The 27,946-nt window shown below is 52.2% G+C and overlaps 2 protein-coding genes across 4 annotated transcripts in view; one reads left to right on the forward strand and one right to left on the reverse strand.

Annotated features, from left to right (window-relative positions):
• ift140 (intraflagellar transport 140 homolog (Chlamydomonas)) overlaps window positions 1–27,946 on the reverse strand; it is a 116,850-nt gene that overhangs the window by 493 nt on the left and 88,411 nt on the right. For all 3 annotated transcript variants that reach the window (XM_039776167.1, XM_039776168.1, XM_039776166.1), the window contains exons 19-29: window positions 8,360–8,537; window positions 8,074–8,264; window positions 7,897–7,992; window positions 5,519–5,651; window positions 3,945–4,088; window positions 3,717–3,845; window positions 3,376–3,558; window positions 2,904–3,110; window positions 2,407–2,619; window positions 2,112–2,278; window positions 31–172 (exon numbers count right to left, since the gene is read on the reverse strand). In XM_039776167.1, coding sequence (XP_039632101.1) covers window positions 31–172; window positions 2,112–2,278; window positions 2,407–2,619; window positions 2,904–3,110; window positions 3,376–3,558; window positions 3,717–3,845; window positions 3,945–4,088; window positions 5,519–5,651; window positions 7,897–7,992; window positions 8,074–8,264; window positions 8,360–8,537 — 1,783 coding nt within the window. The remainder of the gene's footprint in view (window positions 1–30; window positions 173–2,111; window positions 2,279–2,406; window positions 2,620–2,903; window positions 3,111–3,375; window positions 3,559–3,716; window positions 3,846–3,944; window positions 4,089–5,518; window positions 5,652–7,896; window positions 7,993–8,073; window positions 8,265–8,359; window positions 8,538–27,946) is intronic.
• On the forward strand, window positions 10,137–26,235 carry tmem204 (transmembrane protein 204). Its single transcript, XM_039776172.1, has 3 exons — window positions 10,137–10,796; window positions 11,308–11,463; window positions 25,276–26,235. Exons 1-3 carry the CDS (start codon window positions 10,535–10,537, stop codon window positions 25,518–25,520), a joined length of 663 nt encoding a protein of 220 aa, XP_039632106.1. The 5' UTR covers window positions 10,137–10,534; the 3' UTR covers window positions 25,521–26,235.

A 27,946-nucleotide genomic window follows, 5' to 3' on the forward strand; every position in this document is an offset into this window, starting at 1 on the left:
CTCCGACTTTAACAGATGAATGTCACTCACCACCTGGAAGCTGCCCTGCTGGCAGTGGTGCTCCACGAGGAAGCCGTAGACGTCGCCGACGCGCACAGCAGGGTCCAAGTCGGGCTCCTCGAGGAGGGCTTCGCACAGGCGCACCGCTTCTTTGGGGTCTTCTTCATAGAGCCTGAGAAGACAGTGACAGGGGCTGAAGATGATGAGGGGCCAAGAGCCCACGTCAAGGTGCATTATGGGTGTACAGACCCCCACAGTGGCACGTGTACAGAGTATACGGTGAAGTGCTCATCAACACGGCACCAAGACAAAAGCTCTTGATGGGCCCGGCCCTCCAGATGTCTGCTCAGTCTCCACCACCAGTGCTGCCCCACCTTGACCCGTTTCTGTGCCTGTTGTACCACATCTCTGGTAAAGTTACCTTAGGGGGGCATCACAGTGGAGAGGTGCTAAATCTGGACTCTGGTATATAAAGGAGAACCCAACAAACGTGCCAGGGTGTGCCTCACCAAACCCACTTAGTCCATGCGGTCTGAAGGCCATCCCGGCAGTGCCAGTCCATTACGGGTAGGGTACTTTTTGAGCCCCAGCTGAGGATGACGGTTGTTGCCTGGAGTGGGCAGTCAGGATTATTAGATTTTGATAATCATTGGGGGTTGTTGGGGGTCCCCCCAGTGTCCAGCGTGTGCGTCTCTTCAATAGCACGGATGGCACTGCGTACTTTAAGGAGTGCACCCTCCCCCCAGCGACTCTTATGGTCATAAATGATGCCCACTCAGTATCATCAGAGTTGGGGCGACCTCGGTTTGTCCAGAGGGCACAGTCCTTAACTTTCATGAACGCCGCGCCCTCGGTGGTCCCATCATTGGCTGTAATCTCTGGGTCTCCATTTAACCCGAGTAGTTAAACTGCGTGGCATTCAAACCCCAGACTCGAGACGTCTAGTGTGTTTATACCAGGCCAACGGTCACAGCCTGGCACTGCCCATAGCATGTTACATTTTAATTTTACACACCCACGATATCCGCCCACCCAAAGGCTTCACATCGTCTACGACTAAAACAACCGAAAACGCACTGACGTGGCCACTCGCCTACCCAGAACAGGCGCACATCGGTGGACACGGGAAGACGAAGTGCCCTCCATGCTGGACATTCACTTGCGGCAGGTCGGGGGGGGCATACACTGGTACAGCTCGATGCCCGTCCCACCACACAAAGAAACAGCTCAGGATCCTAAATGGCACGCAGCCCACTCCCACCCTCTATCTGGTGTTATGTGGTCGCCCCCCCCCTTGCCCTGCACCAGCCGGAGTGACGAGGAGGCGGAATTTAAGTTTGGAGCAAAAGGCCAGCAAAGCGGCTGAGAAACCATAACGAGCAAAAACCAATCGTGGCAGCGCCACGTAATTAACACAAACCAGAGCCTTTGCTGCGCTCCGTCTTCACCCACCCACACTCTGGAGGGCATCTTCAAAAACCTCCGTCTTTGGAGCTTAAAACACCGGGGTAGGGTGGGCAAAAAGAAGAAAATGGAGACTAACTAAACAAAAACGTAGTGATGTGGTGCAGTTAATGTGTGTGATGCGCCATCTGTTGGAATAAAAAATCCAACGCAGTTTATTACTACGTGCTTTATCAAATACATTCCAACAGGTGGCGCAGTGCAAACATAAAACGGAGTACGCCCAAGAGAGAGGACAGCAACAGCAGGATGTGAGACGGGGCTGGGACTGACCTGGGCGTGGCTTGAGTGCCAGTCCCACCCATGTAGCATTATCCTCATTGGCGTAGTTAATTGTGGAAAATCTGACCCCGCCCATTTCAACATGTCTGCTGCCTTTCTTATATGCTGACATCACGCAGCGGGGGGAGCCTAAATGACTAGGGGAGGGGTCTGACATTGAGGGGGGGTGGATTTACCAAGTGTGTCCCACAGCGAGGGCCGGCTTATTGACGAGCTCAGCGTTACATCGCAGCCCAGTGAATTGGGGTGGCCGCCTTTTCTCCAGTTGGTCCCTCTGGCGGACACTCACACAACCTTCCTGCCCGTATGCCCCGCCCGTCCCACAGCACACCATTGTGCATTCGTGGGTGATGCCAGTCCCTCACCTGCGAGCCTGGATGAACTTCTTGACCAGCGTGAGTTTCTGCTGCAGCTCTGCCAGCCTGCTCTCCTGCTCCTGGACGTTGCGGACCTTCGCTTTGGCCAGACATTTGTAGGCCTCCGTCAGGGCGCCCAGCGCCTTCTCGTAGTTTTGGTACTCGTCAATCTCCACCTGTGGAGGACACGAGAGGTGACCACCTCCAATTCAAATCACAGGAGACCCCAATGTGCCCAGCTGGACAGTCACATGTGGCCACAGACATAACCCTCCTAGGTGCCAGTGCCCTGCCCGCTACTGACCTGAGCACAAGCGTCGTAGAAGCCCGCCAAGAGGTCGAGCGCCCGTCCCTTGGTATAAAAGCTGATGATGTTCTTCATGATGTCGGGGTCTTTGCGCCAGTCCAGGGACTGCAGGTAGTTGGCTGCCATGATGTAAATCTCCTTCTGACGAGACACTCCGGCAAAAAACATGATCTTCTCCGTGTCTCCCGACTTGAGGAGCGCCCGCATGGCCTACAGGAAGGGAAAATGGCGTCACACACGTGGGCAGTACCAGGCTGGACAACATAGCATCTCCGAGTGCCAATGTGAACACGCCCTGAGCAGCAGGGCTACACGCGCCAGCCCCGAGGGCCCTGAACAGACAAGAGTTGCCACCAGACCCGGCTGTCCTACAAGTCGATGGCTGATCTGCTCGGTGCCAACACCGTCACTGCACAGCGAGTCAGCGTGTAAGAGCCGACACTATCATTCTAAAATCTGGAACTTCTGATGCCCACCTGGCTGTGCCCACCTACCTTCAGCTTGTTCCCAGCCTGGGTGTACTTCTTGGTTGCCAGGTGGTAGTTGCCCTGCCGCATGCAGGAGTCCGCAATTTGCTCGAGGACCTGTCTTCGAGTGGCCTCCGGCAGGTCACCAGAGTCACGGGAGGCTGTCATCTGCTCGGCCAGGTCCTCCGTGATGGTCAGATTGTGGTCCACACAAAGCTGCAGGGCCTCCTGGTACTGCAGGGAACATACAAATGAAGAAAAGATTCATGCGAAGGGCACCGTAAAAATCTCAGTGCCCCTTGACCACCCGGTGATCCCCACTGTGAGGGTCCCTTGAAATATTCCTGCCCATGGTGACATCTGCCACTGCGGTGACCGTCATACACCTCACCCTCCCAACCTGATATCTGCTCTTCCCATGTAAATGCAATCTGTGTGCCCATCCAGATGCCCAGCACAGCCTTCTGGGATAGCCGGCCAGGTCCGAGCTGCCACTTACCTTCTTTGCTGCCACCAGTAGCTCCACCGCCTTGATGTACTGGCCGTGCTCGATGAAGAAGTCGGAGCAGCGGGCCAACAGCGCAGGGTCCGAGTTCTCATTGAGGTCCTCGGCGATCAGCTGGAGGGCAGCAAACTGCTGGGTGGCAAAGGCCAATTCAAGGGCCTTGGAGAAGTGACCAGCCTGCAGTGGGACAGCAGACAGAGTGTTGTGAGGTTTTTTAGCTTGGCACAGTGTGCCAGCTCAGCCCATTGAGTACAGCAGGCAGAATTTACACGATAACTCTGTCCCACTGCTCCCACACTGTCGGGTGGACCCGGGCAAGACGTGTCTCCACATACCTTGTGGTACAGCATCACCGCTCGATCCATGTGGACCCCTTTGTCCTCGTAGTAGCAGGCGGCCTCCATCATGTCTTCCGGATTGCTGAGCAGCGCGAGATTCATCAGCTGGTCATCCAGTTCGTTCTCCTGTGAAGAGCCGACAGCGTGTCTGTGCCATGGCTGGGTGGCGACACTCCAGTGCATTCTGCCACCCCCAAATCCCCACCCTCGTCCCCCTGCCCTTACCTTGCACAGCCGGATGGCGTTGTTGTACGCCTGTGCCCGCGTGTAGAAGTGGATGGACTGCTTCATCTCATTCTGGCTTTCGTACTGGCGGGCCAAGTGGTAGGACGCTGCCCGGTTTCCAGTCTCATTAGCGATCTCGGCTGCCTGCGGATCAAACACCCAGCGTCACATTTGTGCCAAGCCATCACCACGATACTAAAATCTGGGGGGTGTGGGGGGGGCTCCGCAAGCATAACGCTGCAATTCTGACCAAAATGGGCACACCTGCATTACGCAGTTGACTTGGGCACTGTGGTGGTGTTTGGAGGGCACTCCGTCTTCTCAGGCTCAACTTCCACTAAGCTGGCATTCGTATACAATTTGTTACTGCCAGGCTATGACAGATGTGGTGAGACAGATGGACGGAAGTGACGAGGACAGCTAGTAGCACTGTGACGAGTGACATGGTGATCAGTCACAATTTCACCAGACTCTCTACACCTGGTCCACAAGAACTAACAGTGGGTGGGATGGTGGGAGTTGGTGCCCCTTGGAGGTCCGAGGGTCCACACAGAACGTGACGTCATTTTTTATTCCAAGTGTTATTTGAAAAGTGTTCACGGCGGGCAACAAACACACAACCTCAGGTGAGACGAGGTATCACACCATGGGCTGCCAGAGGGGTGGGCGCCAATTAGCTCAACAAAGGTGGGCCGAGTTCTAACGCGAGGACGAACACGTGGGGCAGCAAGGAGAGGAATGTTCAGCGAATGGAGGATGGAGTGGAGGAGCAGCGAAGGGGCGAGGGCACAGCTGGTGTGAGTGGGTTAGTCCAGGAAGGGGCGAATTTTGGGGGCAATGTGGTGACGGGAGCTGTATGTGAATGTCGCTGGGGTCTTTGGTCGCTATGCCAAGGGGGCCCGCAGTGCACTAGATGGTTACGGGTGGCACGGGTTTGGAGGAAAAAAAGAGAATCCCCCCAGCCCCCCTTGGCTCCACCCCTGGTGGTGGCGCCTCACCCTGCTGCTGCTCTCCTGATCTTCTCGAATGACAATTTACGATTTTTCAACGACTTTTTTCATTTATTGTCACTTTAATATGAAGGCCCAGTCAGGGCACTGAGTGACTCTCTCTCCCTCTTTGTCATCGATGGCCGCTGGCTTAGCCCAGTTAGGACTCTCCGTGTCTCGGGTACAGGAAGTGGACCCCTGGCTGTGGGTCTGGGGTGTCACCGATTTTATACAGAAAGGCCTGGGACCCATGCCAACCGATTGATTAGAAAGGAGACCCTCAGATAGGTGTGGCCCCCTGGAGGGGCTGCAAGGTGCCTTTGAGGTGTCGATGATCAACGTGTCCTGCGGTTCACATCAGTTCTCACAGATAGTCTATGTCCAGGCGGGCATCGAGAGCCAACGCGGGTGCCACATACCATTAAGAGACCGCGTTGGACTTTGGAAACGACTCCCACGTGGTTAACGCGTTCATGAAATCAAATAAATTGTCATTCGGCTCGTTATAAAGTCTCGTCACCCAATGAGACCCACGGGCCGATGATGTCCAGTGACGTGACACACGTGGCGGGCTGCCCTCCTCACCTTGGGGATGTTGCTCAGGTAGCAGTGGACGCGCACCAGCGAGAGGTAATCCTGGGCGAACTCGTAGTACTTGAGTGCCGCCTCCATCTTGGACTGGCTCTCCAGATACTGGGCCCACCACTTATAGAGACTCCTGCAAAGAAAGAAAGAGAGAAAGAAAAAGAAAGAAAAGGGAGGGAAAAACACAAAGTCACCGAAGAGGAACCCGACCAAAGCCACCGGCCTGAGGGGCCGCTGACACCCCTTTACTGCCACAGTCGCCTCCTACGTCTTCAACGCAGCGTACGGGTTCTGAAAATGCCGAAACTTGTGAGGTGCCAGCGTCACGACTGGGCGTCTGCTGTGCCTCCATTTTGTGACAATTCAGCTGAACGCCTGCTAAGCCAACTCATGTGTGTGTCATGTCAACGGGTCTGGTTATTTAAACACTAAATCCCCACAGACGTGATGCGTATTCCCATCGTGATGTCATTCCCTGCTTTTTAATGTGACACCCACCGCAGTGCTTTATGTGCCAAAACTCACTAAAATCAAAAGACCAATCAGCCTCAAGAGGCGGGGCATCGGGCATCTCCAATGACGACAACACATTCTCGGTAACTGCTACAGCGCCCCCCTGAGGTGGGAGAGACTCAGCAGTGTCATGTGGGATGTGCAGGCCGAGCTTTCAGTATTTAGTGTTTAACTTGCGGCACTGCTGTTTGAACGGCGCTCTGTAGAAAGCCGTGGACCATTTTGATAACTGCTGCTGTCAATCAATTCGGGGGCTCCAGTCAGGTTTGAGGCTCCACCCACTCCACAGCCAGGTTTTGAGGCTCCACCCACTCCACAGTCAGGTTTTGAGGCTCCACCCACTCGGCAGTCGGTTTTGAGGCTCCACCCACTCAACAGTCAGGTTTTGAGGCTCCACCCACTCGGCAGTCAGTTTTGAGGCTCCACCCACTCGACAGCCAGGTTTGAGGCTCTACCCACTCGACAGCCAGGTTTGAGGCTCCACCCACTCGACAAGTGCGCTCATCAGCTGGCCGCCATGCCGCCGTCACTTACCGCCTACTTCGATTATTTAGAAAACATCGAGCTCTTGATAAGCCGAGCCCACCAGCTCCAATAGTCAATGGGCCCATCCTGCCACGGCCCCCAGAGCATTGGCAGTCGGCCAAAGTCAGTAACGTCACTCGTGGCCACTTCAGCGTCAACATCTGTCAAGTGGTGGGCAAAATGCTCAAGAAGACGTAAAGAAAAACGAGATGACATCATGATAAAAAAAAACTGAAGTTCAAAAATCCCATTTATGAGACACGCCCAAAACTAGCAACATGAGGCCACCAGACCAAAGCCATCGTCACATCACGTGACTTCTAGTCATAGGGCATGTCACACTTGACGACTGCACGTGCTGATCTCTGCTCTGGCCGTGTCACATTTCACGACTACAGATGTGACAGCGAGGGCGCGCAGTACGACGAGTTCAGACGCCACCTCGCCCGTCGGTTTTTTTTTGGTCAAACACGAGACACCAGACAGCTGAGCTTCTCTTTCGTTTGTGAGTCCCAAAGCATCACGTGCTCCTCATTCCTCGATGCTGCCGTCTATGCATTCCACCTCCTGATTGGTTGTCGGCTCTCTCTCTTGCCCACTCAGTGCCGCCCCCTCCAACTAAAGATGAAATCAGACTAGTGGGACAGAGTCATTGGACACACCAAATTAGGTGACCTCCTCCGACTCGCTATAATGATATAAGGGACGTCATCGGATGTGACACGGCCGCCAGAGTAACGAGACTACTGAGAGTTACAACATTCACGTCATCCATTGAAGAACTTCAACAGCAACACGGAGGGATGGGCTGGAAACGCGTCAAAGGGTGACCGTCACACAAAAGACACAGGGGACAAGTGACCAAGGATGTGTGCTTCGGGGACTTCAAATCTCGACTTGATGTTAATCTGGACACCTAAAGTGCGTGCCAGGGCAGAGAAGTGATTGGTCCGTCTTCTTCTTGTTCATGCCCCAGGCCCCGCCTCTCAACACCGATTGGTCATTTGATTTTCATAAAAATTTTGGCACAATGAACAGAAGTGTGCTGAGTGTAATGCGTTTCAAACTGTCACAAACGCTGTCCCCATACTGATGGCCAACGAGTCGCCCGATTGGTTTCTTTTTAATTACGCCGTCCCACGTCAAAGGGCGTCACGTGTTGGACTGCATTCAGTTTGCTCACACATCGGCTTCCATGCTCAGAGAGTAATATCCACTACTGCCACCCGGTGGAGAAGCCTAAGTGCTGCACTACGGTGCCCACAGACGACACTGAGATCTCTCACGACTGGCACACGACGTGAAGGCTGTCGAGAAGCAGATACTTAAATGCCACCTACTTGTCTTTCATCTTGCTGACATAGAGCTCGAGCGCCGGCAGGTCTTCCAGGAGCATTCTGGGAATTTCAAACCTATAGGTGTCTGACTTCTCGTAACTGAGGGAAGGAAGATGTGTGACATTAGAATGGGGTCATGCCCAGCGAGGAACCCACCCCTTGAGACTCTGGCACACGTACTAGAGCACGGCGAGGTTGCGGTCTCCCATCGCCTCCAGATGCTTGGCGTAGCTGTAGTAGGTGGCCCGTAAGTGGACGCGGTCGTGGCTCTCGGCGGTCTCTACGGCTTTCTGCCACTGCCCCGCCGCCTGGTAGAACTTGTTGAGGAGGTCGTAGCGGTGACAGCTTTTGTACAGCCTCTCTGCGTCATCCTGCCAAGGACAGGGCGATGTAAAGACACTCCGGGTTAATATCTCAATAAATCCCCCCACCACCATGGCACCCCCAGGAGCGGACCTTTACTTACCAGCATTCCAAGCTGTGTGGCCAGCACTGCCACCCGGGCATCCACTTCTGGTTCTACCTCCGCTTCACGCAGAGCCCGGGCGCCACGTGCGTGCCCCATATTCCCCAGGCACACCCGTGCCACGTCCAGCCTCTTGGTCTTCACACACATGCGTGCCATGCTTTCCCAGACTGCCTCGCTGCAGAAAGAGCACAACCAAAAGGAAAGTGAGCATTAATTAAGTCAGATGAGCCCACCACCACCACCCTGTTCATAACCAGGGTAACCAGGAGGAGCTATGGAGGTCTGCAGCTCCTCAACACGGGCACCCACTGATGTGGCTCCAGTGTGGAAGTTCCAGGCAGCACAGACACATTAGCTGGAGTCCGGTGACCCCCAAGTGAGCCTTGTCACCTGCTGTGTGCTCTGCTGTCCTATCAGGTGATCTCAGGTTTGGTGACATTCACTGTGGCCCCCTTGTGGTCATAGTGTGCCAGGGTCAGGGAGAGGGGCATCTCTGCAACGTGGAGCTTCCACCTTGGGGGCTCTCCAAGTACGTGGAGTTGACTTAATGGACAGTCGTGAAAATTTGAATCAGATAAGGAAGCCCCCCAACAACCCTATAAGGTGCTATGGGGGGTCTGCAGCTGGACTCTGTGCTGCCTGGAACTCCCCCCCCTGGAGCCACAAATAAGTAGTGTTGCCTCCAGTGGGTGTCAAGAGACAGATAGCTGGAATCCGGTGACCCCCAAGTGAGCCTCGTCACCTGCTGTGTGCTCTTCTGTCCTCTCAGGAGCTCTCAGGTTTGGTGACACTCAGTGTGGCCCCCTTGTGCCAAGGTGTGCGACTACACAGGTTGCTGATTTGAGCCCCGGCCTCGACTTTGTGTAAAGCACAACCTAAGATGAAGCCACAAAAGGGACGACTTGACAGAAAGATTACAATTACGATGGAAGGAGCACATTGGGGGGGATTACTTAATTTTTCAGAGCAGTCAAGGGGGGCAGAGCTGAAATTTGTTTTTTTTTTTTTTACAAAGTATGACAAACCCGTGACAAATGGCAGACGTCAACTGAAGTTAAGGTGACAGTCGTGTCCTTTGCAATAATCTTCTTTGCCAAATGCCATGCGTGGCGCCACCTCCGGGGCCCGCGTGGTGGCCTTTCAGATTCCTCGCACATCTGCTCTTCATTTGCTTTCCACCTCCCCTTCCCTTCTGGACTCGATTCAGATGTGTGCTGTTTATTAAAGGCAGGCGAGAGGAAATTCTACAAATCTTTGGGGGCCCCGGCACTGCACACAAACTCTGCTGGAGCTCGGGGGGGCTGCGTGTTTCGGGAGTCAGGGGGTCACCCAGCATTCTTGTCAGTAAGAGTAAGTCGGGAGTGGCCGAGGGGTCACCGTGTTTCAGTATGGCCCTCTAGTGATCACACCATGGTGGTCAAATCCCACCTGGGCCACCTTTCCACCAATGAACCACCAAGCACACTGCGTTACCAGTTTGGGCTACAACAAACAAAACCGGGGCCCTGCACTGGCACTCCCTTTTAAAGGCACTATAAAAAGTCAAGTCAGAAAACAACGGGCGGCTCCAGAAACTCGGGGGTCTCCACCATTAAGACACCTCGGGGTGGACAGAAGGGTGAATCCGGGACAGGCTGGGCAGCAGTGGCCGGAGAGGCAGCAGCGTCCCTTTCCTTTCAGGAAGCGCATCCTGTTGCTGTTTGCCTGGGAAGTGGCGGGCGGGGGTGGGGGTAGGGGTGAGTTTAGCAGAAGTAAAGCCCGCCCCGCGGCCTCAGGCGCCCACCCACCCACTCACTCATTCGCGGCACACGGGCTCACTGAGTGCTCTGGCGTGCTGCGGACTCGACGGACTGCAGAATTTGCGGACTGAGTAACGGCGGCGGCAGCAGAGAAGCGGGATCATCGCGAGGGTCCTGCAGGTGGGAGCCAGGAGGCGAAGCCAGTGGAATGGACCGCCGTGTCTTCCAAGAACTCACCAACTTACTGCTGGCACCCCAAACCGAAGAAGAGGGGTAACAGGGAGCCCTGCAGGATTTTGCCCCCATCTTTCAAGCTAAAGCCAGTTCTGCTGGAGGATGAATGGCGATGTCCTCTAGCTGAGGCTCACCTGGGGGTCCGGCCGTCAATTGTACTGCACTGCTGCCCCCCGGTCGGCTCGGCTCGGGGTGGCACATGGCCATTCAGAAACTGGTCGCCACAGCGGTGGCTGTGGCCTTACTGTCCCTGATCCTCAACAACGTGGCTGCCTTTACACCCAGCTGGGTATTTCAGACGCTGGAGGACGGGCGCAAGCGCAGCGTGGGGCTCTGGAAGATGTGCTTCATGGCCGAGCGAGGCCGCGAGGGGGCCGGCAGCGGGCGGCACGGGCAGTGCCAGGCTCTGTCCTGGGGAGCGGAGTATTCAGGATTCCAGGAGTCCCGCAGCACCGTCAAGTGTGAGTGTGACGGGCGTCGAGGGCAGGGGTCACATGACCTGGGCTTGACATTTTGTGCTAAACTTACTGCTTCGCACTTGGGGGGGCTACGTGGGAGGGGAACTCGGCGGTTTTAAAACAAGAAAAGAATTGAAGAAATCAGTGCCGCCCTTTGTATGGCACTTACCAGAGAGAGTGCCACCACCACTGCCATGTGTGCCTCTCTTTTAAATTTAAAATGCCAGTCTGTCACTGAGGGGCAACAGCAGTCTTTATCTCAGGTGCCAGCACAGCTCTGCACGTTGAATTCTGTGCCCTCACATTACAGACAGGTGGTGAGATCTGTCGATGCCACTCTGCCAGTGGCACCTCTGCTGTGCCAGAGTCTGGGGGTTCATGGTGTGTGAATGAAGCCCAAATCCCCCAAGCTGTGTATCAACTGGCAAAATGAGCACGGCCTGATGGGAAAGCATGCCAGGCTCGTTAGTGTGACAACACGGCCCCCCCTAATGCCCTCTTCTTTCTCCCCCAGTGCAGTTTGACATGATGCGGGCCTGCAACCTCATCGCCACGGCGGCACTGACAGCTGGTCAGCTCATCTTCCTCCTGGGGCTTGTGGAGCTGCCCTTCTTCACCCAGGACTCCCAGTGGTGGGAGGAGGCCATCGCAGCCGTCTTCCAGTTTGCCAGTAAGTTACGAGCCGCTTTGGCGTTTCTAACGAGTGACAAGCATTCTGAGACACACAAATGGCGCCCACGGGGTATCCCACCTGGCAGCATCAGGTGAACGCGTCCCAATCTGGTAGACAGCAGGGGACCCCAGTGACACAGCCAGGAGCGGGCACTTGATCTCAGAGCGTGTGTGCCAGGTGTGCGGCTGGCAGACCTTAAGTTTATCCTCGGCCTGTCGATCGGTGACAATACGCGTCACATCGCATTTCCATTCCCTTTACCGAGTCGACCCTCGCAATCTCCCCGTTTGAGTAAAGCGGCTCTTTTGATTCCTTCCGTTTCTTTTCTGGATTAGACGCGGGTGCAGACGTCAAGTCCTCATGAATATCGAAACTCGTCCTGTGCAGGTCAGTCAGCGTCACCAACTGCTGTATTCGTTTAACTTGATGGCAGACATGTGGCCTCGTCCTGTGACAGCACACTGAAGATGCGCAGTTACATTAAGACGGCACATTGCAGAACCGCGCGACTCGTCCTCGGGTAATGACTCAGTCGAGCGAATCAGCAAAGGGCGCGCGGCCGGTTCAGCCAGGGAGCCGCGTGTACCGAGGTGAGGCTCAAATCGACGAGTCCTTAGAGGTTAGAAGACCACCTGAGGAGGTGCAGTTTGTGTTTATTTGCTGTTCAGTTGAACGACTCGTGCAAAGCAAAACAACGACGGAAACGTGCGGTCGCTGCACGGCGAATGAGTGCACAGTCGGAGACGCTGATCTCGTTGGTTGACCCGGCGCCACAACAGAATGGCGTCGTGTCACGTAATTCGGGCACTTCTTACACATCGGCCTTCAACATCGACTAGCGTCAATGAAACCAAAGGCGCCAATGGCATCACGCCGGGCACACGTTGGCGCCAGCACTCTGTTAAGCTCCACTGAAGTAAATTCTTTCATATTCGCAAATCGCTTACTACAATTTACTAAAACGAACAAACCGTTCACCCAACGCTAGTCACATCGGTGGGCACATGGCGTCTGACTGTACACGAGTGCAAAGCAGATCGAGAGAAAGGCCAGGTGGGCACATCCTCCGCGATTTGCTGAAGACCTAAAAACACTTGGGACGCAGCCCCCTTCCCAGAAACCCCCACAGGCAGCCCAGGCCAAAGGAGGTCTCACGAATTTCAAAAGCACGTGTGCCCTTTTACCCAGCTGGTGAACCTGCAGGGCACAGAGGGCACCGGTATCGCAAGCACTTCATTGGTGCTCGCTCAGTTGAAGTGGTCCAAGTCAGTGACTCTCGACTGTGGGCTGCTGGATGCCCTGCACGCGTCGTCACCTTGTAAACTGGCCGTGACTTTCATGTTTTAGGGGGCCGCTGATGGCAGCTTTCAGTTCTGCACCCAGTCAATGGGACATTGTGGTCCTACATGGCGGGGAACTGAAATGACTTGAGACACAAGTGTAATCACAGCCCACCACACACTTCATTACAGAAGCCAACAGACACAGATGAGCTCCTCAAATGCCCCTTAACATCGCCAACTCCAAACTCTTCCAGTCCCATCGCGACCTCACAAGACTCATCCCAAAAACCTGAAAGAAACAGGAACGGCCAAACAAAACGCAGTCGTGTGCAAAAGTAAGTACACCCCATGGAAAGACATCTGAACAGACAAACAGTGCAAGCAGCACCAAGGGGAGCGGCTGGCATAAGGAACACCAGGAGCGCTGGCCTCGTCAGTCACTGACTCAATAGATGTGAGGGTCTACTGTGGCGTTAGGAAGTCTGCCCCCTGGCCCCAGAAGCTGGCAGTACCCCCTTCTTGTAGGCGTCAGTATAGCTGCCCACCAGTGTCTGATATCAACTCGGTGAAATGTCTGACCACTCGGCCACACAAAACGTCTTTGGTGAGCCCTCTCTGCCCATGCTGCATCTGCGAGTTGGCACGCCGTATAGTCTGCACAAGATGGCCACCCAAACACCTTACTGCACAAGACAACATCCTCCGGTGGGTTTCAGTGGCTCTCACCCACCAACTGGCAACAGGAGTCTCACAACGGTACAAACCCGCGGTGGAGCGGCCATGTTCATGTGACCCTGACTTCAAGTGCCTGTGCACGTTACCCATAAGTCTTTGTGTCTGTCGCCATTTTCAATTTGCCTCACCTTCCGACCATCCCTTGTATCAGAAACTTTCAAAGCCTCTCATGCAACAGAAACGTGGGCCAAAGTCCTAAAGCCGCCAACAAACTAAAGAGGGCTTCCTGTCTGTGACCCCCCCCCCTTCTCCCCTCATGTTGGCAAACTTGGTGAGCCCGGGTCACCCATAAAGACATAAAGGGACGCTACATTTCGTCTGGTATTAAACTCCCGTGTTTCCAGTGAATGAGCGCCGTGTGGGTTTCAATTTTTACACACATGGGACTCAAATGTCAAATTTTTTGTTGACCGTAATTTGTTACGATGTGCCACTCAAGGGGGGTGTCGGCTACCTGACCCCAAAATTACTGCTGATAACTAACTGGTCATCATAAAACGGAGCGCCAAGGCAACAAGGGGTTGAGGACCACTGATGTGAGTGTCACCATCACGTGTGGTGCCAGCAGCCAGTCCAACGGGCTCCATTCTCTCAGGTGGTCCTGCTAGTGGAGATAAATGGCCCCTTAGCGCCTGCAGGCTCCCATCTCAAGAAGTGCACCTCATGAAAGAGCCCACCAGGCAGGCCCAGATCCGCTCCTTCCTTTTCTCAGCTTCCTCTGCCCCGAGGAAGTGCGGTGTCTGCGTTTGGCCTGTTTGGAGCGAGCGGCCCATTCTTACTAAATTTAGCCCCCGTGCCCTGAGCACATGCTGATGGCCCAAGAGCTGCTCCCAAACACCGGGAGCGACTGCCGGGCGCCAGGATATCCCGTCTCAGGACAAGGAAATGCCTGCTACTACCTGTTATGTAAAGGCGGTGGGGGTTTGGGGGAGGGTGGCGGGGGGGCTGCAGCACGAGATCCTTGTCAGACAGATAGGGGCATCCGAGGGATGGGTATGGCAGTAAACAGCTGTAAGCGTGCCAAGGGCAGACCTGGAGCCCCAGTGCAAGCGCATGACCCGGGTCCGGCCACACCGATTGGCTCTCGCGGTCTGCCCACCTGTATGGGGAGGAGACAGCTGGACCTTGAGACCCCCCCGCCGTGGTTCAGTCACAGGACATCTTGTGCTCCCGTCTTTTTACTTGATAATGACTTACCGTCAGCTATGATCCTAATTTAGACGTCCCCCCGAAATGCACGGTGGTCTCAGCCCCGACACGTCCGTCACATTCACTCCATCTTCACATCGTACGGCACCTCGCAGCATCGGCCCGACTGAATGATCTGCCGTCCGTGTGAAGGGACAGCGTGCATCATGGTGGGGCCACAAAAGAAAACGAGGGGGCTTCTCGGCACCTGCAGCCTACTGCTATCAGCAACGGCAGGCAAGGCCTCCAGCGTGAAATCCGTCGTCAGCGAGACCGGAAAAAAAGGAAGGAAGCCGACACACACGGACCCTCCGCTTGTTTTCTTGGAAACCGTCGTTCCTCCTAGAATAGCCAGACTTTGGGGGGCTCAGAAAAGAAAACTGAAAGAAGACGGCAGAGGAGAACAAACTGGAGCCTCACGTTTAGGTGCACCACCGTTCACCTCTGACCCCCAGCAGCCCAGAGACATTCAGCTCTTGGGGGTCCACAGGGGGCACTCCAGAGGTTTAACGTCGTCCTCCTCCAGTGTATTCATTTTGTGGCGCTTTTCACTACACTGCGCGACACCACTTCAGTTCTTTGCCAGCCGCCGTACCACCCACACTTCAGAACAGAAAGCCCACCTGATGCTAACTAAGCCTGTCTGGTCCTGGCATAGCCATCACTTGCCGCTTAAGCTGCTGCCCGCCTTCGTATGATAGCGAGTAGCAAGGGCTGGATATCTTGCATGCCATCTCGTAACAGTGATGCCCAGACCTACCTGGCACAAATCAAACATACGAGATGCAAAGTGTCGCACCACTTTACAGTATCAGAGCAAAAGGGGAATCCACTAATGACAGTAAACTGAGGAGGGAGTGTGGACCCCCTCGCTTGCTGCCCACTTGACCGTGTTGCAGATTTCACTTGAAATGGACACACAAGACACTTTCACCCAAGTGACGACGTGTTTTCAGGAAGGTTTGCAAACGTATTCAAAATCAAAAGCTGAAATCTCTCATTCATAGACGTATTCAGGCCCACAACTGAGCCCCTTTGGCAGAGATGCCAGCTTCGGGTCTTCTTGGTAAGCCTGGCACTCCTGGATTTGGGCATTTTATTTTTATTCTTCATGGCAGAGCCTCTCAAGCGCCATTAGACTGGGCGTGAGGGGTCTATGAGCTGCCAGCCATCTTCAGGTCTTTCCACTGGGGCCTCTCAAGGCCACTCCACCATAGCTTTAGGGGCCGTTGTGCCAGTGTGAAGTTTTGTGCCCTCTGGTGCGGGTTTTCTTCAAGGACCCCCCTGTATTTGGCCGCATTCACCCTGAGCTCAGGTCTGACCAGTCTCCCTGTCCCCACATCATGATGCCACCACCATGCTTCACTTCACCATAGAGATGGCAGCGGGCAGGTGATGAACAGTGCCCACTCCTCGACAGACATGGTGCTGCTGGGAGTTCTGCTCAAAGACATCCAGGTTTGTCTCGTCAGGACCGTAAACAGGGCACCTGCTTGATGATGGCGGCCCTTCCCTACTCAGTTGAGGACGTCTGAAGGTTTGTGACCACCTGACTCTTCATCAGAGTCCCCTCATCAAGGCCGTTCTTGCCTGCTTTCTAAGTTTGGCTGGACGGCTAACTGTAGGAAGAGGCCTGGTGGTCCCAAACTCCTTCCATGTCACCATTCCTGACCCCGCCCTGATGTCTGCCCCAGCACAGTTTGATCCTTAGACCTCACCTCTTGGTTTTTGTCCTGACACGCAGTGTGAATTGCGGACCCTACTACAGGCAGACCGCCGTCAAGTTCTCGACCCATCAGGATGAACCTGGGCACAGTCTGGGGTGCCACCGCCAAGGGGTCAGAGTACATCTAGGAGTGAGGGGCTTCAGCTTTGGATTTTTAGGAGACCTTTCAGAGCACACGTTTTCACTTTGTCATGGTGGGCTATCAAGTGAAGGATGATGGGTAAAAAGGGCAAATGTCTATGTTGAAAATGTAAAGTGCAACACAAGGCAGTCTTGACACTCTCTGAATCCTCCGTACATTCCGACTATGGAATAACTGGGAGCTGACGAAGGCCCCCTTGAAAACTACCCGGAATGCGACTGCTACTTTAAACTTATTCACTGGACATTCAGACTTAACGGCCCCACAAACAGTGCGTTTCTCTCCCATGGTGCCAACTATGAGGGTCCATTACACTGGAATACGGGAGACCGCGGGCCGGCAGACACGTTGCGCTAGGGACCCTCCGTCTGTACCGCCAGTCAGGGCCTCACTGGGGCACCAAACTGTGTAAACCAATAACTCATTTTGGGGGGGGTGAAAGGCACAAACCGTACCACAGGGGGGCTCTGTCATCGAAGTGCAAGACCCTCTATAAACACACAGCTGCCAATGAGCCTCTCGCTTTACGTCTGCCTACGGACGAATGGAGGGGAAGAGAAAGCGAACTTCACTGAGCCCAGCAGAGCGCAAAACGGTGGAAAAGAAAAAGCAAACAGCAAGACACGAACACGAAAGACACGCGGATCACAAACGTCAGAGCCCCGGCTAACTGGGTGACTGCAGCCCACCACGTCCTGGGAAGTCACCAAAGGCAGTCTGTCATTGTGTGTGCGCCCTGGTGGTCCTCGGGCTGCAGACAGCAACACGACACACACACACACACACACAGCAGCTCTGAACTCAGCCCCGCCATCTCCAACAAGTCGCTACGGTTTATATCAGTAGGTGGGCCGCGGTGGGCCGCCACTCCAATTATAATAATGTTTTACATTTATATAGCGCCTCTCACGACTCAAAGCGGTTCAGCAAGCGTGGAGCCACTTCAACAACCACCACTGTGTGGCACCCACCTGGATGATGTGACAGCAGCCATTTTGTGGTGGTGAAGGGGTGAGAGAGACAGCCAATCAGAGACAAGGGATGATTTGGGGGAGAGAATGACCAGGCTGTGGTGGGCAATTTAGCCCCAGTCTTAATGAAGGATGCCCAGGGATCTTTAGTGACCGCAGAGAGTCAGGCAGATGGCATTTTTACAGCACAGGGTACCCGTCACCACCCCGGGGGGGCACTGGGGTCCACATTCAGACCACAGGGTAAGCGCCCCCTGCTGGTTTCACCAACACCTCTCCTAAACTTTTCTTGGTTGGTCTCCCATCCAAGTACCGGCCGAGCCCAAACAGGCTTAGCTTTCAGTGGGTGACTTCTTCGTGGTGCCCCTCCTGCTCTAATGATCGCACTTGAATCACTAAGGGGGGGGACCCCAAATCAGACAGTCATACTGAACCACCACCCCCCACCTTGGTGGACCATGAAGACACACGTGTTTATATAGGAAACACAAAAACGATTGACTGCCACCATTCTAGTTTATACCTTTAAGATTAATGAAGCTGCACGATACGAGGAGGATTACGCTGTCACCGTTTAAGCTGACGTCCCACTAGGTGCCTTCTACTCGTAGGGACGGTCAGACTTGACAGCCTCATTAAATGGCCTTCTCAAACTTACTGACTGCATGACGACTTTCGTCAATTGTGCCCGCCCCATTTTCTGACAGCCAATAGCGTGGCGCCTGATGGAGTCGCTGCAGTACAATTGGTTAACGGCTACGGCGAGTTCAGCTGCACCTTTTTTTACAAATTTCTGTTGTGGTACATAAAAGATGAGACATCAGACACTGGAGTTTGGGAGGTCCGAAGCCCCCGTGTTATCCCTCAGTGAATTGTACTTCTAGCTGAGTGCTCATTGGCTGTCAGATCTCACGCACACGGAGTTCAACGCTATGACTGAAGACAAAGTCAAAGCCTTCTGCTTCTTAAATGGAGGGAATGGCTGGGACTGTCACCTCACGCGACTGCCTCCGAGCCGTTAAGACGAAGTAAATGAACGCCACGCCTGGGTACCTTCTCTAATGTGACATGGCCTAAAAGGGTCTGGGATAGGGGGTTGGGGGGAGTGCAGTGTGTCCTTAAAATGTGACGTCTGCAGCGCCCCCTGGTGGCCCCCTAGGAACCCAACAGGGCTGTGCCAGACTCCAACTCCCATGGAGTCCTGAGGGAATCCGAGGTAGCACTGCGACCCGGGGGGGCTGCCATCTAGCGCCTTGCAGTGCCCTGTGCGTATCTGCTCCTCCGGTCCTTCCGTCACAGGCGTCACATCCTATCGTCTGGCACTTGAATTGCCGTTTTCTGTCATTTTTCCCTCCGTATTCTTTACGGTTCAAGTGCTGTGTGTCGTTTCGGCAACATCTTGGATGCCATTTTAGGTCCTCATCACCGCCATTTTGAGTTTCCATCATCAGGTCTGCTTCCCCAGGCTTCTAGGGGCGGGGCCTCAGAGGTCGTGACCTGTTTGTAATCGACTTGATGGGATCAAAAGGGTGGCTATTGGCTCGTTCCCTTAGCCAATTTGCAGATATCGACACGCCATCAGAAAGCTTTGCTCCAACTGCTCTTGCGTGTTTTATTCTATTCGGTTTTGAACGCCCGCTTGTTCTGTCGACATCGACTTTGCCTCACTTTGTGTTCTGTTGTGATTTCCCGGTTTGCCCATTTTTGTGTTTTTATGTGCAACTCCAGGTTCTACTTAAACGTTTACCCATCAGTTCACCGTCCGGACATTAAGTGGGCTTCTGCTTTTATGCTCACACCCCCCAGGTGGGCCCTCTTGCGAGTCGGGTGCTGGCGAATGAATGAGTGGGCCGTCCAGGGCTGTTAGGCGCCTTCCACTCTGTGCTGCCGACCCTCAACTGACTTGATTGGCTTAGAAAATGTCATGTGACTGTTAGGGACAGCGCAAAAAATAAAAATCAAATATGTTAGAGCAGCATCCATGAACCAACCTAGAGAGCGCACTGCCACCTAGTGCTACCCCCGCAGCATGGCAACGTCACTAGGAATTCCTGTGGCAGTGTCACACGCACCAGTCTGGGCTCATCAGAATGTCACGGGGGGCCACACGAGCAGGCTGTGTGTTTCGTGCCACTGCAGAAGTTCCCACCGAGGGCCTGCGAAGGGAAATGACTCGGTGGGAACGGCACACTTGACTTGGGGCGGAAGGAGGAAGCGGCGTCTCGGCTTCCTGCTGTCAAATGGCAAGCGATGGCTCAAGTCTTGGAAAGGCTCATTCAGGAAAGTTCAGCCCAACAGGTGACTCATGAGTCACAAGCCCAGAGATCGGCGTCGTCACGTAGAGCCGCCACGCGCTGCGCTCCTTCGACAGCCGGCAAACGTTTAGGAGCCACCAGAAAGTTCTGCGTTTTTGATAGAAACGGACACCGTGAAGCTGACTTAAAGACAAAGCCAATGGAGTTACTGGTGGCTGATACCGTCTCAAATTCATTAGTCACGTGCGACTGGGAGGCCACATTCCCAGCAGCCATTCCCTCAGCGTCCTACCGGTCAGCCCCCTTCGCTCGTTCTTAATTTGTCATTTTAAAGGCTAATTGGTTATTAGAGAAACCTCTGCATGAGCACTGCCACCGGGCACGGCTGTCTGTCCATCTCCGTCACTCCAGTGTGTGTAAGTCGATTGCAATTTACTGGCAAAGTTCAGGTTCTGGGTCCAGAAACGGCCATCTCAAGATAAATGTCACTCTGCGGTGTCTTTGCAGAACGAGGGGGCTACGCCATGTGACAGACCGCCAAGAAACTTTAAAGATTTCATACAAAGACATCCACCGCTGTGTCCTGGGAGAACTGCATCTGAGCGGAAAGACATCAGGGGGACACGGCAAACCCCAGTGTCACCTGCAACTGGCAAAAGACGACCGACTCTGAGATGCTGGCCTTAGGGGCCGAAGTTCAAAGAAAAAGCCACATGGAGGCTGGCAAATACAACAAGAAAATGGACACAAGAACATCGGACACTATGGTCAGCATCCCGGAGTCGTCTTTTCTGTCTTGCAGGTGGCACTGGGACTTGGTGTGTATTTATGGGAGAAGCCACCTGAGGACACCACACGCTCGGATCTCCTTATTCTCCTTTGCGGTTGTCCGTCTGAGCCCTGCTCTGCATTGTCTACGCTGGCTGATCCCGTCCACCCGCTTACTCCCGAGACACCGTCCGGCAGCTTTGTGTGACATCTTCCGGTTCTTGTCACATGTCACACAAAAACAAACGTGACAGGTGGACATTTCTCTTGAGAAGGCAGTTACATTTTAGCCGTTTTTGAAGCCAGGACCTCTCGGCACAACACCACCATTTATTTCTGTAGTCCAAGTGATGTATGGAGCTCAAAGGACTTTGCAGGAGGAAAAAATAAGAGACAAAATATAACAATAAAATTAGGCAACACTAATTAAAATTGAACAAAAATAAAATCTGCAGGGGCTCCGAGGCCACCCGGACCCCTCTAGGCATTCTACCTCACATCAGTGATCTCACTTGGGCCTCAGGCTTCTCTAATAACCAACCAGCATTAGTCAGTCAGGGAGCGGACCACCAGAGCAGTGGAGGAACGGCTGATGTGAAGGGGGCGCTGCAGTCCTGTGTGAAGAATCAAGTCAAATGGCCGGACTGTCTTCACAGCCCCTTAACGTCACTTCCAGGGCATCTCGATGAAACATTCGGCCGTGAGCGTCAGTGGGCTTTGTGCCCTCGCAGCCATGTTACCCAAACTCTTCTCTAACGCTTCGGTCCTTATTCACAGCTCTGACGCTGATCTTTCTGATCATTACGATAGCAACTGACGACAGGAATTCCTCATTTATTATTACGATGTTTGATGGCTCCTCTCAAGTGTCGCACGATTTGACACAAAAACTCATCAGCGCCTCGTCATCTCGCAACAGGCTGAAGTTTCGGGTTTGGAGTTTTTCCATCCTGCCGTTTCTGCTCTGGACCGTCCTCGGGGAACTCTGACAGACAGACAGACAGACGGGCCGACATCGAGATATCCAAAAGTGTTAGATAGATAGATAGATAGATAGATAGAGTGAAAGGCACTATATGATAGATAGATAGATAGATAGATAGATAGATAGATAGATAGATAGATAGATAGATAGATAGAGTGAAAGGCACTATATGATAGATAGATAGATAGATAGATAGATAGATAGATAGATAGATAGATAGATAGAGTGAAAGGCACTATATGATAGATAGATAGATAGATAGAGTGAAAGGCACTATATGATAGATAGATAGATAGATAGATAGATAGATAGATAGATAGATAGATAGATAGATAGATAGATAGATAGATAGAGTGAAAGGCACTATATGATAGATAGATAGAGTGAAAGGCACTATATGATAGATAGATAGATAGATAGATAGATAGATAGATAGATAGATATTAGGCGACCAACACCAGCAGAGACAAAACATTATTAAAAAATGACACCAAAATCAAATCGATTGAAAACAGCTGAGGGAACAGGAAAGTCAAATATCGGGAGATCCGGCGAAACTTTTGACAAACCTAAAGCATTAGCTCCTCCCCCATAAGACGAAATTGGGCCTGATGTTGCAGCGCTTTTAAAAAAAGGCTTCGCCGTTCACGCAGACTCAGACCAGCCAAGGACGCAACCGGCCGGCCTTTAGTGAACACGAATAATAATAACGACGTGGTATCGTAACGACTCGAGATGAACATCAAACTATTCAACTGCAACGGTCTGAAAGTGCACTGAATGCAGAAAACCTAACAATGAAGTACACAGAATGTCACAATTCTCTTACGAAACAGAGTTAGAAAAAATGAATTTGCAGAGCCATTGGGGCAAAGTGACTCAGTTCAGGTTCTTGAGGTTTGTAAAAATTGGTCCACGATTTAAATTTCATAACAGACCAGAATCCTGTCGAGGATTTTAAACATTCTGAAGATCCATGCGCTTTTAGTTTTATCCTTACAGATAACCATTTAAATAGCCATCGATTTTTACTGTACAACTAACTTTCAAGGTGAAACATTGACTACGTGACACTTACCGAGCAATAATAAAGTGGCAAGATATTGCAAAAAAACGCAGCTAAATTACTAAGTAAACTGTTTAACGTAAAATTGATAGCATTAACTTGAAATCTTTGGTTAACAATAAACACAACGACGTTATAGTTACAACACAGCACCAAGAACAATAGTGATTATATAATAAGTAACGCCGTGTCTAGGCGTCCCAAAGTCGGACTCCAAATTTCATTCTAAGAATTATTTTGATATCATAGCAAAGGAAAACTGTTCACCTTCTGGAACATTCTCATCTGTTTTCATCTGGGCCTAATGCTGCAGCATCAATGGCACCCACCTTAATCCGGCCGGGCCCCCATAGACGAGAGGAGAGCAAAAAAAGAAATAAATAAAGTATCAACGTCTAGGAAAAATAGGAACATTTCTGAGTGATTCCAAACTTTCGATTGGTACTGGGCATGTCTGAGGTGTGAGGGTGTCAACCTGCTTGATAATTAGGAATGCTTTTTACTTTATGAATCCCCGAGGGTTAAAACGTCATTGGCACTCCTGGCGCAAATTTCAGGTTAAGAGTCCAACAGAGTCGGATCCCCTCTGGCAGTAACGGGATTTGAACCGACGGCCTTCCAGATCCTCAGCAGTTATGTAGACAAGTTTGAAAGAAAACAGCACAGAACTGTCCTAGATGCCCCAAAAGATGCCATTACTGTACATAACACATATCAACATTATACACGATGGGTTCATTTTACAGTGCACGACGTAAAAAGCATGGATCGCAAGGACTTTGCTCCTAATTAACGGTCTCTTCATTTGGCCCCGAAATAAATAACACGAAGTGACATCGTCAGATCTACTCAATCCGAGTCAAGGGTGCAGGGCAGCACTGGGCACGAAGTAGAAAGGAGCCCTGGAGACGATGGGCAGACAGACTCACTTAAACGCTCCTCCATTCGCAGACCGAGATAACCGGACACTCCGCCATCAGCCCGACGTGCATAAAACTCAGCCATAAAATTAAAAGGAAGTCCAAGCAGACCACCACACCGGTTTGAGGGTTCAAATACTTTCATCCGCCAAGCAGCACTGACTACTGGGTGACGGCGCAGTGCCAGCCACATATAAAGAACCGCACAGAGAAAAACGTTTAAATAACCTGAAAAAACGCGCAAGGATTATTACTTAGTTAAAAACGCAGGTGCAAAGTCACTTCAAAGGCATTTCTTGTGTTAAATTTGATTAAAATCAATTAACATTCCATACAAGTAAGTCAAGTTTAACAAAAAAAATGCATTTCTGCGCCGATCACAGGCTCAGAGTAACAGCAAGAGTCGTTCATTTTGAGCCCTCGCTCATCAGAATCCTTACAGGCGTCCTTCTCAATAAACGATCGATCGCTTTACTCGTCCATCGCCAGTTCGGTAAGACGTCGTCAGACTGGCGACATTAGTTTTGTCACAAATCAGGAGAAAACAACAGAGAGGAGTTCAAGCAAATAAAGCCATTGTGCTCGAGTGCGACCCACCACACAGCAGCGGGTGGGCTTGACGTGCGGGAAACTCGCAGGGTCTACAGCACAGCCCTCGCCAGGCCAAGCAGACCCCCCTAAAAGAGATTACTGAACGAGTGTTAGCAAATAGAAATTAGCCCTCGACTTGCTCGTATACTCAGATATGGAGCTGGATATTTGAGGACTAAACCGCAAGACAAGGATTATATTTTATACTTGCAGACCACGTGCGCTTCTCTGCAGTCGCTGTAGTTGGAATAATTATGCATCTACATGCGACTTATAGAGCTTCTTTATATACAACATTTTTGGTAGTAAAAGTCTACTAAACACTAAAGTACAAAAAGTACAAAGAAGTAGAAAGTAACAGTAAACCGCAACACCGCCGGGAACATCGGCACACCGCGTCTACTAAACACTAAGAAACACTAAAGGAAAAAATACTACTAAGTAAGTACTGCGTCTAGTAAACAGTAAATCAGTAAAGGAGAGAGGACTAAACACTAAGGAAAAAGAACGGCAAGACCGCGTCAGCTGCGGAGCTCAACTCGGAGCGAAATGACGTGAATGGGAGGGGAGATGATCACGTGACTCCGCCACCCGCCGGAACTCTGCATCCCTCTACAAACACAGTCTCTCGGATCCCAACTCTCCTTTATATGTATAGATGATGGACATTAACGAGCCATCAACAACAAATCAAATTAATAATATAGTGAACAATTATTAGAAAAGTACAGTTGAATAAATCGGACTCTGCAGCTGCATGAATAAATGGTAAAGGACCACTTCCGGTTAACAGAAATTGTTCAAAAGTTGATAGAAATCGACGTTTTGTACCAAATACTTGTATGCAAAACTTGGTTGACCCACGTAAAAAGCAAACTCGAGTCATTGTGTTTAAACACACACACGGATACACACTTCCAAAAATGGTACTTTCTTACACAGGGAGACCTAAAACGTCGAAATTCATCAACATGTCGAAAAGGAATCTATGGACGTGTTTCGCATACGAGAAAGTAAAAAAACTTCGAAAACCAAAAGATCGCGCCGTTGATCTCATTCGCCAGCCGCCATCAAAACCCCTGCAGGTGACTGTGGACTGTAAACGACTCTACCTACCTGTGTGACATTCCTAACTGTGCGACATTCCTAACTGTGTGACATTTCTTGCTTCTCCTGCAGGCTTCGTCCTTGTCATCGGCCTCGTGACCTTCTACCGCATTGGCCCGTACACACACCTGTCCTGGTCCTGCTACCTGGACATCGGCGCTTGTCTCCTGGCCACGCTGGCGGCGGCGATGCTCATCTGGAATATCCTGCACCGGCGCGAGGACTGCCTCTCTCCACGCGTGATCGTCATCAGCCGCTCGCTGGCCGCCCCATTCCGCCCCAGGCTTGATAACGACTACGTGGAGTCCCCCTGCTGATTTCACCTTCCGGTCGGTCAACAGCAGAACTCTACTGGCGACGGGAGATGTCCTGGCCACCATTCCCAGCTCTTAACCGGGGGAGCAAGCGAGCGAGCGAGCAGCGCAGTCCTTCTTCGGGGTCACCCGACACTAGCAACGTTCAGAGTCTCACACGGGGACGCTTACTAACTAACCCACGGGAGGAGCCGCACAACTTCTCAAGGCACTTGGGAACTCCAGAGGGGAGCAAACGGAAAAGCCAATGCAACGGGATCGAGCCTGCAGCAGATGCTGGAGCCCCCCTAAGAGTGTGCCACCTGGTTTGGCCCGCAGATCTTCTGCCTAAAGTAACGATTCCCTTAACCCAGCTTCATCCTTTGTTTTTCTCATAAAGCACCATCTGCAGAATTGGATCTCGCGGCCCCCCAAAAACAAACTTGTGAAAACTCAGCATTTGCCGTATTTTAGACTCGGGTTTGCCTTTCTAGCAGAAACTGCAACAGTGAAACTTTGGGAAGAGGTCTCAGTCGGGCATCGCACTTGGAAGTGGAGCACAATGAGTGAGAAAATCATCTTAGTATATATATATATATATATATACCTGTATATATAAAAAATAACGGTATACAGCATGTTAATGGTTGATCTACACCCCACCTCATCACTGGTTTTGGTTTTTGGCTTTGCTGCTTCTATTTATTTATTGCTGAATAAAAGTCAAACGTGTATCGCATCTGCTTGTTTCATTCTTTCCCAAAAATATGTGAAAAACACGGAGGGACCCAGGGTCACCACAAGTGACATTCAGCAGGCCAGCGCCACCACAGGAGTGACATTCAGCAGGTGGCTCTCCGAGCCCCTGGCAGCTGTGCAGACGGGACTGGCGGAGGGGTCCGCTCGGGCCGCTGACCTGGGCAGCTCCAGCAAGGAGTCGCATCAGGAATACGAACTTTGGGGCGTCAGATCGTTATTTTCGCGCAACTGACGAGGGGATCGAGAAAGACTTCCGAGCCCTTTGCTTTCCGCGCACTTTACTGTGTGACAGATCGCATTCCAAACTGATAAACGTGCCATTTGTGCCATCGTGACGACTTCACCTGTAAGGCCGGCTTATTGAGACAGACGCCCCGTGGACTGAGAAAGTCTGCAGAGCCGCTGCCTTTACTGTGTTGCAGATTTCATTCTAAGTTGATGAATTTGCCATTTTTGCCCACCAATCTACACTCAATAACCCGTAATGACAAAGTGCTTACAAATCGCACACTGAATTCTCGCACTCCAGACGTACTCCGCTCCTCTTGGCGACTCTCTACGCGCTTTGCACACCTTGGATTTCATTGATCTTTTATCCCCTCCTTGGATGAGAAGCTGCCATCTTCAGGACGCTCCACGCATGTTCTTTGGCTGGCCACAAAAGGACACTCGGAGACACTCCTGTGACATCTTGGCTGCACGTGTCAAGTCATCGTCACCGCCCCAGTCTGAGGTGGCCTGCAGTCTCCAGTTCTTCATGGACCTCTCGGTATTTGGCTTCATTAACCCTTCCCTCAATCGTGCTTCACTTCACCATACAGATGGCAGGTGATGACCAGTGTCTGCTCCTCACCAGGCAGTTCTGCTCAAAGACGTCCATGTTTGTCTGGTCAGACCCTCAGCTCCCCCTGCTGTCACCCGCCCGATGACACGCGGCTCAGACGGCTGCCCTTCTCTGTTCGCACAGCATGGTGTTGTCACCACAGAGATGGCACTAGGCAGGTCTCAGGGCAGGTCAGACATGATGCTGGGTGGTCTGCCTACAGAGTTCGCTTCTTGTCCCATCAGACCTTGACTCTCAGGGTCCTTTAGACGGTCACATGCCTTTTGTCCCAGAGTGACGTCTGCCTGTCCACTCCACCAGAAACACCTGGCTGACGTCGCGATGGCCGCCCTTGTGACTTGTTCTCTCATCTAATCACAGGACACCTGAGTGACCACTGGCTTCTTCAATCGTCACCTCTCTGACCAAGGCCCCTACTTGCCCAACTTACTCAGTCTGGCTGGACCCCCAACTCTGGGAAGAGTCCTGATGGACCAAAATTTCTGCCATTTCCCAGTGCTGGAGGCTGCTGAGCTCCTGGGAACGCTCAAAGGTTTAGAAATGGTCCGATCCCTCTGCCTCAGTACAGTTTCACCGTGGAGGTTGTGGTGGTCCGGTGGCGCTCACATTCACACTGTTGACGGGACGGTGATTTCTTCTTTTTTTTTTTGGTCAGGGGATCCCAGGAATGCCACCCAGCCTCAGCCCGACGCACACGACTCACACACAGCAAATCAGATAAATAACTGTGTGGTACGCTAAAAGAAACAAAAAGACAAACTGCCAATAACGGGCTAATCCCCCCAACACAACAATAAAGACGGACGACTCCACGAGTCCATAAAGAGTCCAAAAGCAGTGGTGGAGG

This window comes from Polypterus senegalus, chromosome 13, assembly GCF_016835505.1.
Source record: "Polypterus senegalus isolate Bchr_013 chromosome 13, ASM1683550v1, whole genome shotgun sequence".
Classification (NCBI taxonomy): domain Eukaryota; kingdom Metazoa; phylum Chordata; class Cladistia; order Polypteriformes; family Polypteridae; genus Polypterus; species Polypterus senegalus.

Bases quoted from the DNA above. Each gene is read 5' to 3' on its own strand.
- tmem204 (XM_039776172.1), top strand. From the start codon at position 10,535: ATGGCCATTCAGAAACTGGTCGCCACAGCGGTGGCTGTGGCCTTACTG. The intron at 10,797-11,307 runs GTGAGTGTGACG...TTTCTCCCCCAG, and splicing joins GTCCCGCAGCACCGTCAAGT to TGCAGTTTGACATGATGCGG. The intron at 11,464-25,275 runs GTAAGTTACGAG...CTTCTCCTGCAG, and splicing joins AGCCGTCTTCCAGTTTGCCA to GCTTCGTCCTTGTCATCGGC.